A 15195-nucleotide genomic window follows, 5' to 3' on the forward strand; every position below is an offset into this window, starting at 1 on the left:
AGGGAAACATGTCCACAATTCTTGTCTTGCGGCGCAAACATATCTTCAACGCGTTACATAGAGCCACTACTTTTACACTAAGACTTGCTTCTCCAGAAGCTTGAAGGGCACTCGCAGTTTCTGTTCCCTTTTCTTTTATGTATACACATTCTTTAAATTACAAATCAACTAATCTAATTTCGGGATCTCATCTGACGTTAGCCTCCAAAATATTTGTTAGACATAGAAATTATATTCTTATCCAGTAACTGTTTCAGGTGCATATTATGATATGAGGCTAATGTATCAGGCATTTCAGAAGGGCTTACATTAACCTCTCCAGCTGCTCATTCGGATTTCTTGCACTGGTTCTCGCCCGTTCTTGTACTCTTTTGCATTATAAATGTGACGACACGTTTGTCATCCTGCTGCGTGCGCCCAACTGAATTTGTAGTGGACATTAATCACCACTGCTTCGGAGATTATTGTCCCGGCTTAGCATCTTGAGTCTACACAGTAACTCGAACTGTACCTTGGTTCCTTTCAAGTATGTGGGAGAGTCCCAGACCTTGATTCTGCAATCTGAAATTGATGACGGTGTTTGCAAATTGGTTACTTTGCTAACTCACAATATGTGTGCCCACTGGCACTATCTGGTTAGTTATCGGAAGAAACATAAAGACTGAATAAATTCAATTTTACGGGAGCAAAACATATTCGAGTATTAACAATTCCGAGACACGAATAAGTTGTAAAATAGAAAACTGTGATTGAGAAACAACCTTATGCACAAGTTTTACATTCTTCCGAGTACTGGATGCCACAGTTGCGGCAGACTTTGGATATCTTCTGCGTGCAGTGTTACTTTCCTCATCTCCCTGCACATTATACAACACTCCCATGAGATTTACATGGTACTGAAATTTAGAAAAAATAGAGAAAAGAAAAGCACATTCACTAACAACTATCAACTTCAAAACCAAATATAATAAGATCTTGGCTTGTTTCATAATATTCACAGGGAGCTGCTGTGCAGGAAGACTTTTTTGGAGTAAATAACGATCCCCATTTAAAAGTTCTTAAACATTACAATAGGATGTGGCGTCTAGCTAGTCGTCTACTTAAGGTCCATCTTAGTAACAAGTTAACATGCTAAATAAGGAAAAATTCTATATCACTCATTTGTTATATTTTCACGCTAGGTTATCATGAATACATCGATAATTCAACTATCTAAACTTGTAAACTTGGGAAGCATCACGGATAACATTTAACCAGAACTGTATTTCAATTGCGAAGTTCCAATATTCTGATATCCAAGTAAGTGCACCATGGTTTCACCACACAGCACCATGGTTTCACCACACATTGACAAAACAACTTCATAATTCATGGTAAAGAAAGATAAGGCTAAAGTCAATTGGCTTTTAGCTTTTTAGGGGAACAACATTATATGAATGTTCACAGAAAACAAGAACATCCTCCAAATAATGAAAGAAATGTTCACAGAAAAAAACTAGAAAAACATATTTAGACAAGAAAAGCTGAAAGTAATATGGGGCACTCTCAAGTTACTAATCCCAGTGACTGAGAATGTACAACTTTCAAGAGCAACACATAGTTCATGCATAAACCAACCACATCCATTATATGATTACCTCTTTTTGCTTTCGTTCTTTTCCACAATTCTTGCGGTCATAGTCAGCACCAAAATTTTGGTTCGCTTTATTTTTGGTAGGTTTGTTTGTGAACCTGTAATTATTAACAGCGCAACTATTTCATTTTCAAACCTTTGTAAGCATCAATAAAAACACATGAATGAATAAATGTGAGAAACGAAGCAATGGGTCAGCAAATAACAAAATAACATGCATTACATTGATTTTGGTCTCTTGCTCTCAGATAGGCCAACCTTCGGTCGCATCTGTTGATTGCCCAAATCTAAAGGCTTTCTAGAAACTCCAATACAGCTCCTGAAAATTATCAAATTTACTAGTCAAATTAATGAATGAGAGAGAGAGAGAGAGAGAGAGAGAGACAGAGAGAGAGAGAGAGAGAGAGAGAGCGAGAGACAGAGAGTGAAAAATATAGATACAGAAGAATAAATGTGATATACTAGAGGAAGCAATATGTCAAAAAACAACATGCATTACATTGATTTTGGTCTCTGGTTTTCAGATAGGCCAACCTTTGGTCGCATCTGCTCACTACCCAAGTCTAAGGGCTTTCTAGAAACTCCAGTACAGCTCCTGAAATGGCCAACTAGTCAAATGAGAGAGAGAGAGAGAGAGAGAGAGTGAAAAATATAGATACAGAAGAATAAATGTGATATACTAGAGGAAGCAATATGTCAAAAAATAACATGCATTACATTGATTTTGGTCTCTGGTTTTCAGATAGGCCAACCTTTGGTCGCATCTGCTCACTACCCAAGTCTAAGGGCTTTCTAGAAACTCCAGTACAGCTCCTGAAATGGCCAACTAGTCAAATGAGAGAGAGAGAGAGAGAGAGAGAGAGAGAGAGAGAGAGAGAGAGAACCATACCGTTTCTCTATAGCTATGTTCTTCAAACCACCAGGAACGGATTTCTGTTCTGATGGCTTCGGCACAAAGAGATTAAAAGAGAAAAAAAATTATCAGCATAACAGCTGCTTGAAATTATAATTCTGAATGGAAACTAGATGACCAACCTGGACAGATCGTGAACGAACTGGTGGATTTGTTCGTAATGTATCCACCAAATTTTTGCCATTCGAAGTTTCCTTTTTTGGATGACTTCTACCACTAGGAGAAAATGACACCAATCTACTTCTTGTTGATGCAAGATGAACAGTGGCACTGGAGCATACTTCAGTGAGCGGTTTACGTGCGGAAACATGGTTGAAATTATTATCAGTGGCTGAGCTACGAGTGTTACACTTGCTAGGAAGAAGATTGTTATCTCTTTTGGCAGTAGAATGATGAGGTGGATGTGGTCTTGACTCCTCTGATGCCTTAACATCATCTCTGGGTCTAGTAACTTTGCAGTCCAATTTTGGTTTGTTCCGTGGTAAAGCAGCATTACCCTAGGAAAAAACAAACCAAAATTACCCCTCAAAAGCATAACAAGAATTCAAGAAAAAGTCTGAACTCAAGAAAGCTAATTCAGAGGTCAATACATAGGACACTTGGCACAAGTAAAAACGTACACCACGATTTAACAGGTCAATGAACCTTGAATTCTGTCTTTCTTCTTTCCAGAAGATAAAATGACTATGAAAGTGTTAATAACCCTGTCGTAGTAACTGTCTAATTCTAATATGTTTTGTGTATGCCCTTTTTTTTGTGCCCAGATGACGCTTTGACTGTGGAGACCAATTGACATTTAACGCTCCACTAAAAGATCCACATTCAAAACTAAACATTTTAAGATAGATGTAATCTGTGTTCCTTGGCCTAGTTGACAAAGATTGGGTTGTTCTAGAAATGAGATATGTATATCAGAGACCAGATAATACCTTAGACTTTAATACAGGAGATGCATGTTTCTTTGGCTTGTTAGCGTCATTCTTGACAGGGTCAGAGACAGGGCTGTCAGGCTGGGAAGATTTCAAGCTCCTAGTGATCGATGGAGTGGGTGATAAGGAAGCCCCAATTCTATCATGTTCCGGTTCAATTGATAGAGTCTTACTGGTTTCTTCCGTCACAATAACCTTATTAGTACTGTCATTACAGTCACTCAAGTTTAGTTGTACTGGTTTATCCGCTACGCTTCCCAAGTTAGCGACTGTCTCATTTCCTGACTTTGTCACTTGAGATAAGTCATCACAATTGTCATTTTCGGATTGCGAGGCATTGATCTTCCCATCCGGGCAAAGATCAGGTTCAGTGGTTTCTTGATGCTCCGCCTGCAATACCTTGAGGGCTCTAATTTTTTTGTAATATTCTTCAAAGTAAGCCTTCTTTTGAGCAACCAATCCATTGGACTTGTATTTTTCGAGCTCCTCCTGACATCTGTTGTGCCGAAAGACAGAACGTTTTTCCCACGCAAGTGTTTCTACAGAAAATCTTCCAAAGGATATTGAACCATGATCCAAAATTTGAGAGATAGATACATCCTGATTTTATATGAAAACAACAAAATCATATGGTAGCAACCTTCGAACGGTTAAATCCCACAAATCACATCTACAACACATAATCTAAAACTCCAACATCCACAAAACATAATTAAAATAGGAAAAAAAAAAATGTCATAAGAAATCTTAAGCAACAAGTCAAACAATTCACGTACTAAATTCAGATTTCCAATTTCTCAGTAGCCAAACAGAGAATTCAAGTTCAACAAGATCAACGTTAGAGTTTACAATTCATGCACTAAACTTAAAATTTCAATTTCTCAGCAACCAAACAGAAAATTCAGGAAGTGAAAGTATATAGAATTAGTACCTGGGAGTGTTGACGGTCTGAAAGTATATCAGACTGATGAAATTCATTATCAGTCGCCATTTCGAACTCCAATTTCTCTCCACAGTCTACAGTCAGTTACTGTTCCTGGAACTAAATCACATTCTCCGGTACCAAACTCCTACAAAACCAGAAAAAGAGCAAAGTTACTATTCCTGTAAATAAATCACATTTTCCTTCACTTTCCCTCATTTTCTCAGCAACCAAACAGAAATAATCAATAACCGTTATCACTTACCAACAACTCAGGCAGAGATGTTCTCCAGAACCAGATCTGAGATTTAGCGAAACCACTCCGAGCCAAGAAAACGCACCGTTTTGAGAGTTGAGTGCCTTGCTTGCGGAGTTGTGGCAGTGAGAGAGGTTACGCAGAAGGAAGAAGAAAAAAGGGTTACTACGTGTCCAAATAGAAACAGACAGAAAGGAACTACCTCCCCTTTGTCTGACGTGGCTTCTCTGCGGTGCGGCACAGCGGCTTTTGCTGCATCTGGTGCTAAACCCGCCACGTGTGCTCCCAGACGAGTTTTTTCCGTTGTTTTACGACCTCGTTTTGTCTTTAATTACAGAGAAGCCACGGTGGGTTTTGGTAGTTCGATCGGGATTGGGGGGTTTGATAAAGTGTCGATATGCTCAGTCGTAGAGGGAATTTAATTGGTACAGTATAGTTTTATTTAGAGATCGGTGTGGACCCATGTGAGCCACGTGGATGGAGTTTAAGTTAGTAGAATATGGGGATGCCATGAGGGCCACGTGATATGAGTATGGGTCCTCAATGAGGAACCAGGATCCTCTCCGGATCCATTTCCTAAGGATCCCGTAATCTTGTCTGTTCATTTTATATCGTGCGGTTAATTTTCGTTAGGTACTATTTATATTTGAATTTTAAATTTTAAATTTTAAATGATTTCTGACCGCACGATATACGATGAACGGACAGGATTGCGAAATCCCTAGGGAATGGATCCAAAGAAGATCTTGGTTCCTCAATGAGATAGGAGGACACTGATTTATTATAGGGTAAATTACACTTTACCACCTCAGGTTTAGGGTCGATTTCAATTCCTTACAACATCTTTAAAACATTTCACTTGCAAACCTCAAGTACTATTTTATTTTAATATAATACATCTGTTACATTTTCCATTCATTGATCCGTTAAGAGTTGACGTGGCTACCACATTTGTGCCAGGTGGCTGCCAAATATGTGCCACGTGGCACAAATGTGGCAGCCACGTCAGCTCTTAACGGATCAATGGATGGAAAATGTAACGGATGTATTATATTGAAATAAAATAGTACTTGAGGTATGAAAGTGAAATGTTTTAAAGATGTTGTAAGGAATTGAAATCGACCCCAAACCTGAGGTGGTAAAGTGTAATTTACCCTTTATTATACCACAGTCCTACTCTTATAAGACATCTCCCATTAAAAAGGCTAAAGATCCAAAAATTAAAAAATGGCTTGATTTGTTTGAAAATTCATCTCTAATTGATGGCTGATTATAATTTTATGGAGTCTACTATGTCATTATTTGGCCATAATGACATCAGCCTGGCCAATGTAGCCATCCTCTTAGGCCTTTTTCGGGACCTCGATCCTCATTCACAATAATTGATTCAAATTCAACAATTATATTTGAAACCATCCAACGATATAACCAATAAATTTAAAAGAAATTTAGTAAACAATCAATAAAAACTTTACTAACGAACCATATATTAATAGTCAACTTTTATTTTGGACCTAATCAATGAAATATTTTTGTTAATTAGGCATAAGTCAATGAAGAATGTTACATGGATTTCAAGCCCATTCAAATAGTTACAAAGTTACTTCTTGGCCCCATTAAATCATAAAAAGGTTTATGATATTTTCTCCAAAAAAACCTCTCTTTTCTGCACGTGAAGTTGGTTCTTTGTGCTAGTCTCTGTAATACAACCAACACTGCTCCTATGGTTCTTTGAATTTGCCGAAAAATGTTGGTGTTGTAGCCTGCGCTGCACTGATGCGCCACATATTTAAACTTTTTTTTACGGACACGGCTACTAAAGCTTCGCTAACTTGGGTTGCTACACGTTTTGCAAGTTATATCTTTGAAGACTGGGGCAACTGCAGGTATGAGGGTTGACCAGGGAAGAGTTTGAAAAGTTAAATTATTCGAGGTTAGGGAGTTTGATCTATTATTGCTGCTTGCTTGTAACTTGGAATGTGTGCCCACCAACTATTTGTGTTTATGCATGTGATAAAGAGTGTTTTTGAAAGGACGTGTGAGTGATGAAAAAACGGAACCAGGAAACGGCCTGCAATGCAGCGTTTGAATCCAAGTTAAAAAAATAAAAAACTGAAAACTGAAAACAGACACTGCGTTAATCTGTATTGACCTATTCCAAAATATAGAAAATATGAGAAAGGGTGTGTCAGTTGAAGTGGATGCCAGATGTAGTGGCATATTTTGTAATTTTTGTTTATTTTAAATACATTCTAATAGGGATGGGTTAAAAAAACCGAAAACCGAACCGAACCAAAACCAAAAAAACTGAACCGAACAAAAAAACCTAACTGAATTGAAAAAACCGAACTGAACCAGGTTCGGTTTCGATTTCAATGGTCTAGAAACTGAACCGAACCGATTCGAATTAATTAAATTAATATATTTTTTTTAATTTTGTTTATTTAATTATCTGTTTGTCTCTCCGGATAATGATGACTAGCTACTTACTGGTTTGACCTAAAATACGTACTTTTTCTTAGTTTTATATGTTAAACGTGGCATTAGTTGTAGTGTGGTAAATTAATTAAAATCTATTCAGTTCTTTTTCATAATTTGCTTCCCTGTGAATCTAGATCCCTATCAGTCAGTCATGGCAAGGGGTGAAAAGGAAACACGCAAAATCTGACTGACTCTCAGATTGCATGGGGGCTGCTCGCTTTAAACTTTCAAGGTTTTTATTTTTTTATTTTTAGCATCCAGGTTCCTTTTTAGCTCAATACTATCACTAATGAAAAGTGATAAAGTAATACTATCACTAATACTATCACTTTGACAAAATTTAAGATTTCAATTTTTTTCATTTTTTGAAAAAAAAGAAAGAAAAACCGAAACCGAACCGGAAAAAACCGAACCGAAAAAAAATGAACCGAACCAAAATTTCGGTTCGGTTTCGATTTTGGCAAAAAAGGGAACCGATTTGAACCGAACCCAGCCCTATTCTAATACTATAATACATGATTGACCTATTTACAATCAACATAAATATTGTTGATGTATTGTTAATATTGTAACTTTTTATTGATTTTATACAAATCACCCTAAATTTAAAACATAAGCGTAAAACTAATAATTATTGAAGAGGCTATGTTTAGCTCATTCAGTTGGAGACGATATATGAGTATGGTCTAACACGATTTACTTAAAAATATTTTTTTCAGGGCTACTATTCTGGACGGGCTATGTTTAGCCGTTTCGGTTGGAGATGGCCTAAGGTCCTCATTTTGAGGACATGCGGAGACCAAATGCATATTATTCACAAGATTATATTAGTTTAGATCTAAAAACGTTAAATATTTTATAACTTAATAAATCAAAACCAATTTAAAATCCGTGAACTATTAGAAACCTCATTTTCCTTATTTTGCTTATTAAGTTGTCAAATATTATATGCCTTTGAATCTAAACTAATATAATTTTGTGCCTAAGATGCATTTGTCTCACAGGTTGAAATTGATACTAGGCAGAATAACCTGCACTTAAAAATCTATGTATGCTTATCTGACTAGTCATCAACACCAGTCAACTAAGATCAGATGTATTAGTTTAACAACGGAAGCAATCAATTTAAAGACTTGAATTACTGAAAAGTTCCTAGTTAACTAAGATCCAATTCAGTACAAATTCAAACACTGATTAACTTAGTTGTAAGGACAGTCTATGGTGATCGCATCTCATATACAAATATTGAGATATAAAAGCTGAGAAAAACAATGATCAACACAAAATGTTTTTGGTTGGAAAAACCCACCTCTGGGTTAAAAAAATCGGGGACTCTTCACTGAGTCCAATTCACAGTGTAAGTAAGATTCATACAAAGTATCCACACAAGCTCACCGGAGCAGCTTATACTTTGTGCAACCTTGCCTTACACAAGATGGACTCCTTCGATCTTCATGAAGTGGCAGCTCCTCCTGAGCTCATCACTTTGTGGCACCAAGAACCAACACGATCAATGCAACTGATATGAAATTTGAATTTAAAACCAGTCAGTTTTTCCAATCAAACACTTGAAGGAAGAAACTAACAATAATCCAAAACTTGATATAATTGAGAAATTTAACCCATAAAGCTAGATTAAGAACACAACACAAAACAAGAGAACCAATGTAACCTAGATACACAAAGATCTTGGGGTTTTAATGGATGAGAACGGTTTGTGGCTAGGCAACTAAGAAAAGAAGCACTAAGCTCAAACTCACTCTTTGACAAATGTAAAATGTTCTAGCCAAAAAAATAAAGAAGGCAACTAGGGTTTTATCATGAGAGTTGCCAGATTTCTATCCACATAAGGACAAATGCCACTTGTCAATGCATAGCTCAACTGAGCAAATCTAAGGCTGAGATTTCAACCTCGGACAAAGCTGTCAGAAAGCCCATATGGGCTGACTCACAGCTGGACATCAGAGAGAATTTCTAACTAGACAACATGACTAAACAAAGTGAACTCAGTTTATGCATGGAATGTACATGAATGATCAAACCTTTTGTGATGAAGGATTGCCTTCGACCAATGCATTTGAACAAAATGTCCAGCAAGATAAACCTATACTAGAGTTGTAAAACCAAAGGCTATCTAAGAGCATATGTGGTATCATTTACAACTTTTGATAAGGAAAGTTAAATAATAAACCTAGACTTCACACAGGTCCTCAAAATGAGAATGTTAAGAGAGCATGACTCATTATACCATCTATTTCCATTGCTTATTGAAGAAGTGGTCATTTATTTATATTATAATTTATATATTAAGAGTCTTATATTTGGCTTCAATCTAACAGTATAAAATAAGGTTTTTAGCACAATATTTCTTATGTTTTACCAACTCATCGTTTTTGTCTTTACGTTAAAAAAAAGGAAAACTAATGAAAAGGGTTTGAAAACTTTGAGTTTTAATGATAAGGACAAAATAAAGGGTAAAGTGAATAGTACCAGGATTGACTTTTTAGTGTAAAAATGTGGTTTTTCGTTAAAGTAAACAGTACCGAATGCTTTTCATTAAAGTTCCCTTAAAAAAAACCTTGTGTCTCCAACTAGCCCCCATGAATCTACCGCAACCTGGGAGTCCCCTTCCTTCCTCCCTACAAACCCACATTTCCGATCATGATAGCTCACCTAATGCTCTACCCATAGCTCCACATTACTCTATCTTATCCTTCCCACTACCACGGTCTCACCGACCTACCAGATTCTCTCTCTCTCTCTCTCTCTCTCTCTCTCTCTCTCTCTCTCTCTCTCTCTCTCTCTCTCTATATATATATATATATATATATATTCCCATTCAACTCCACCGCCGCACCCCTCCCTCAACCTAACCCAAAATTCGATGACCCCTAACCACAAGTGTCTTTAGTAAAATGATAAAATCTGCCTAGTATGGCCTGTAACATTCTGTCCCGGTTGTCTGTTAGGTTTTTAGTTTATAAATAGTCAAGTCAAACAAGAAAAACATTTATCGCCACTTACTACTCAAAACTCTCTCAAGTTCATAGTTTCTATTAAACTATCTCTTTCTGAAGTAGGCATCAAAAATCTTTTCGCGGACACCCTTCCCCTTTTTTCTTGGGTGTCCGTCAATTAGGCTAATGATGATTCTTGTTTTGTAGGTGAAATTTCGTCAATTTAATCATGTACGAAATTTGCATCAACAATCACCAGCCAACATCAATAGCGACAACTAAAGTGGATTTAATTATAAAATAGCATTCATATATTGTATTTCTAATTATATTATGACTGACACACCCCGACCTAGAATGTCTACTTGGAACCCGAGTCGAGTTGTGATGGCCGACACCTGGAGGGTGACGAAACCATAAAGTGTAGTGTAGTGGAAATAGAATATGAATAATTTAAGCCTAAAGGTGCCTAATCAAGAGAGTGCGCGGGCGAGAAAGATTGAACCCCTTTCACACGTGATGTCAGAGCATAAGAATAGTACAGTAATTAGGGTGAGGATTATACCACTGAAGATAACCATCTCCTGAGATTTGCCAGCATCCTCGTTTACACGTAAGCATAGCTACAAAATCTGGAGGGGCGAAAAACAAAGTTGAGTGGGTCAGCAAAACAATGCTTGTAAGAAAACCTTTATTTTCGAACATATTAACCCATCGCTGTAAAACAAGTATAGTTTCCTTGAAACATACTACGTAAGTATGTAAACAATAATACAACAACACTATAACCAGTAATATGCCAAGACATGATATATCGAATGCCACAGTAATATAATCATGAGATAATCAATTATAGCTAAGTGCTCATCAATTTATGCTAGCACACAAGTCGGAACTGCCTAAGGTAATTCTACCTGACAGGCTGGGTGTAATAAATGCGCTCTAGTACTACGATCACGTGAAGCTGGTGCAGAAGGCACGGGTCACATAAAAGTCGGATTGCCTAATGCAATCTACCCGACAGGCTGGCACCTAACTTGGATCCAAGACGAGCGAACGGTGTGGATGTTAAATATGGAATCGGAGCATCCAAATTAGCCTAAGATGGTCAGGTGGGGTCTCGGCCCACGCGCCTCCACACGCAGTGGCTAGCCGCCACAATTCGCCAGAAAATTTCACTATTTCTAAAAATTCTCAAATTTCACATAAATGAAGATCTCAAAGAGAGGAAAAACTTTCATACATGTGGCCAAGGCCAAAAGTGGACGGAAGATGATCAATTTTTCCCACAAAGCCGGTGGGTGCCTAAAGCTTCCTGGCGTCAATTCGTCGTCTACGGTGGTCCAACGAGGTCAAGGCTGGTCAGGATTTGCTCCTGGGATGATGGGCTACAAAGCCCAAGTGGTGGCATCAGCCATTGCTTTGCTGATTTGCCGAAAATTTCAAAAGAGTGACCGGAACACTGTTGATTTTCGTCAACTTTCGTGGCCTCAAAGCGCCACATACCGTGGTTAATCAAGGTGGTTCTTGGGTGGGTTTTGTAGAAGGGAATGAGATTTTCAAGATGGTGGTGGTGGCGTCGAAAAACTCCACCGGAGTTGGTCGGAATCGGCCTTGGAAAGTGGGTGGTCGAACTGGGTTGTGTGGGTCGACTGGAAGGAGAAGCTGGGAGCTTCTCTCCCTCTCCTTGATTGGCCCTTTTTTTTCTTTCCACTTTTCTGATTGGTCCTTAAAAGAAATAATATGATTGGTTCCTTATTTCCTTAATGAAAGCTGATTGGCTTCTTTCCCACAAGATGGGAGTTCAATTTATTTAACTAACTTTAAATAACCAATTTCAAATGTCCGTAACTATACCGTTATAATCAGGAATTGCAAACGGCTTTCGCCTATGCGTTCGTACCAACGAGTACTACGAGGATACGCTAAAAGAATAAGTCATACGTTCCTCTAAACAATGGTCAACGGAAGTCAAAGTCCTTGCCTCTAGGACATTTTCGTAAATCCATGCTTTTAAAATTAATAAAAACGTAAAATTAGGGACGGGTCGTCACAATGACTATTGGAGAATTTAGCATAAGAACACAAGCTTATAATATGAAAGAAGAATATAAAATTTTTGTGTAGGGTTAATCACACTAACACCCCTTGAGGTTTATCGTTTTTTCACAAAGCCCCCTCAGGTTTGAAACATTACACTAACACCCCTTTATGTTTTAATTCACTTTCACATCCACCCCCACCCCTTAAGGATGAAATCACCCTTGTAGTTAATTATTTAAAAATAAAAACTATTATAAATAAATAGGACAAAAATCAAAATAAGAAAATTATATTAAAACATTAAAAGAAAAACCCTAGATGCATATCTTATATTCAATGAATCCCTTCCTCCCTATCAATTTCTTAGCCAGCACCCTAAATGCATGCATCATATATCATCGCATCTCTTCTTCCCTTCCAATTTCTTAGCCTGCACCCACCCCACCCTCCCTCTCTTTTCAAAGAAAGAATATCAGCATTAAAACTTTGAAGACAAGGGATGCAGCGAACATCCTAAGCTACGAAAATATTTTCCTCTGTTGATCTCTTTGTGTTCACATGCTCCACCCAAGGACAAATGGGCATATATACAATGTCTTTTTTACCGAAGGATTCAATAACATGCATAGCCATTGCTTGTTTTGCTGTAAGGCTTTTGGTGATCATATCGAAGAAGCTTATCTAGAAAATCAATAGCCTCTGGAAAAATCAGATGCCAATTTTTCACATCGAGAAATCTTACAAAAGGATTTCTTTTGTTTTTTTCCTTTTAATGTTTAAATGTAATTTTTTGAATGTGATTTATTTATCTATAAATTTTTATTTTTATGTAATTAACTACAAGGTTAATTTCGTACTTAAGGGGTCCTTAAGTGGTGGATGTGAAGGTGAATTAAAACATGAAGGGGTGTTAGTGTAATGTTTCAAACCTGAGGGGGTTTTGTTAAAAAACAATAAACCTCAAGAGGTGTTAGTGTAATTAACCATTTTTGTGTATTAGCTAATGTTTTTATTTATTTATTATTATTAAAGGGAATGAGAATGTTCAAAACTATTATAGGATGAGAGAGTTTCGAACACGAAACAAATGGGTAGAAGCCCAACACTATATCCATTAGGATATTAGATCACATGCAAATATAATCACAAGTATAGAATTTAGTTCAAACAACAAACGCTGGCTACATCTTCTGTGTTTCTCCTTTCGTTTTCGCCTGGACGAGGGTATCGGATCCTTTAGTCAAGATACTAACACAGACTGCGTGTGAATGAATCAACACCCTAAACTAACAAGGCTCTCCACATTGCGAGGGTTGGGTAACGTCTATTGTAGGCAGTCTTACTTCACTTTTGCAAATAGGTTGTTTCACTTTTGCAAATGGGCTGTTTCAACATATTTCACAGAGGAGCAACATGTTCGTAACGTCAAGGCTTACTCTCATTTAGAATCATTCTTGGGTCGATCCCGTTTAGTAACCAAATAAAAGATGTTGAGATGTGTCATTGACCAAAAGAATGCTTGTTTTACTGAACCAAAAAATTGGCTCATGTGTAAAGAATGCAAACATCAAAGATTATGTACCTTCTCAGTGAACCTTCTACTGTTAAAATATGCCTACAAGAAAGGACTAGCCTTCAATCATTTGAAGCCGTTAGTTCTTCCATAGAAGGCAACTAAGCTTCAGAATGGACAGCGGCATACTGTGTAATCTTACGAGTGATTTTCCCTTGTAAGCCGTTCAAAGAGTCATAATCATGTTTAAATTACACATCAAAGCGAAAATTATCTTGACCTAAAACACCATTGCTATGAGCATAACTGAAAGATGAAAACTACGTTTATTCAGGTAAACGAAAATAAAAGTACATTTGGGACAATGCTAAAGGTTTATAGGATTACCTGTATCATCAACACTATGCTCTCTGCTCACAAAGTTTATTTTGAATTGGTTGAATTACTACACCTCCAGACACCAAAATAGCCACCATCTCATCAGAATCAACTCCCGCATCAACTTGGTTGCGCCCCACACCCTCGAAGAACTCAATCCGCTTAGTAGTGAAATCAATTCTTTTATCCAATTGATGATCAAGTCCGATCAAACTTTCCAGACGACCAGGATCAAGAAAATTCTTACCTTCCAGTTCCAGGTATTCAATCAAAAGCAGCTTCTCATCAAGTTCTAGCTTTTTCCAATTGTCTGTTCAGCTTGGATATATTGTTCTTAAGAAAGGATTCTTGATCCACCATGAACTTACCTTGCCTTTCTTCAGGTAAATTCTTGAATTTTTCAAGTACATAAAATGCTTCCTATGGGAAGGCCACACATCCACCTTGGTATCAGAAGTATTGTAAATAACAGCACATACAATAACCCCGCATAAAGTTGTGATCTCATTCAGCTTTCTGAAGAAACTAGCCTTCCTCTTTTTTAAGGTTGCTCTCCTGCTTGGTTCATGAGAAATCAATTCATGCTTAGTCGTATTTTTAGCCAAGGTTGGGAATACAAAGAAGCAGCAGGTACCTTCCGGAAGTTGCACATGAGATGGTTACATAGGGAATTACTTCGGTGGCTGCAAGGAGTCAACTCAACCGTAATAATGCTCTTAACAGTAGCATCTTCAAGGATATAGGTATCACCTATAATTGGTCAGGAAAAGAGTAAGTATGGTATATAATTGAATAGGATTACTAAACAAGATTTTCAGCATTTAATTTGTCAACCAAATTCAGTTGGAAAATGACGTTTGTATTTCATTTAAGAGTAAACAATCTCCAGTTTAGGACTTTTGAGTAAAGTTGTGTAATCTGAACGAGGAAGAACAAAAACCGACACATTTAGGAGAAGAAACCTGCCACAGATGATACTGTTCCAAGGTCAAATGCTTCTCTACCAAGCAGTCAATCAATTGCTTCTCTACCTAGCATGTCCAGTAATAAATGAAAGTGCTGGAAAAGGAAACAGGATAAAAGCATATAACAGATGAAGGAAAGCTAAAAAATCAATTCTGTAAAGATTTTAAGGAAATATGTTTCTTTTAGGGGGGGGAACAAACAAGG

General features: G+C 37.3%; 1 protein-coding gene, 1 long non-coding RNA gene and 2 pseudogenes across 6 annotated transcripts; all 4 read right to left on the bottom strand.

Moving 5' to 3' along the window:
* Positions 1-103: 103 nt before the first annotated feature.
* Positions 104-4828, bottom strand: LOC126601815 (protein WVD2-like 7). Of its 5 annotated transcripts, XM_050268580.1 has the most exons (11): positions 4663-4828; positions 4407-4545; positions 3476-4075; positions 2669-3043; positions 2523-2578; positions 2351-2446; positions 2133-2228; positions 1857-1952; positions 1638-1731; positions 762-857; positions 104-561 (listed from the first exon to the last, which is right to left on the bottom strand). In XM_050268580.1, the coding sequence occupies exons 2-11, from the start codon at positions 4464-4466 to the stop codon at positions 523-525; spliced, it is 1608 nt and encodes a 535-aa protein (XP_050124537.1). In that variant the 5' UTR covers positions 4467-4545; positions 4663-4828; the 3' UTR covers positions 104-522. The 5 variants fall into 5 exon arrangements, with proteins under 5 accessions (XP_050124537.1, XP_050124539.1, XP_050124538.1 ...); XM_050268582.1 differs by lacking the exon at positions 2351-2446; XM_050268581.1 differs by lacking the exon at positions 2133-2228.
* A 3444-nt stretch (positions 4829-8272) lies between these two features.
* LOC126601818 (uncharacterized) lies at positions 8273-10726 on the bottom strand. The gene is made up of 2 exons (XR_007615821.1): positions 10657-10726; positions 8273-8653 (listed from the first exon to the last, which is right to left on the bottom strand). It is a non-coding gene; the product is annotated as an uncharacterized LOC126601818 (long non-coding RNA).
* A 2911-nt stretch (positions 10727-13637) lies between these two features.
* On the bottom strand, positions 13638-14684 carry LOC126603060 (agamous-like MADS-box protein AGL80; annotated as a pseudogene).
* A 97-nt stretch (positions 14685-14781) lies between these two features.
* LOC126603062 (pentatricopeptide repeat-containing protein At3g13880-like) overlaps positions 14782-15195 on the bottom strand; it is a 58459-nt pseudogene continuing 58045 nt past the window's right edge.

Source organism: Malus sylvestris, chromosome 15, assembly GCF_916048215.2.
Source record: "Malus sylvestris chromosome 15, drMalSylv7.2, whole genome shotgun sequence".
NCBI classification, from domain to species: Eukaryota; Viridiplantae; Streptophyta; class Magnoliopsida; order Rosales; family Rosaceae; genus Malus; species Malus sylvestris.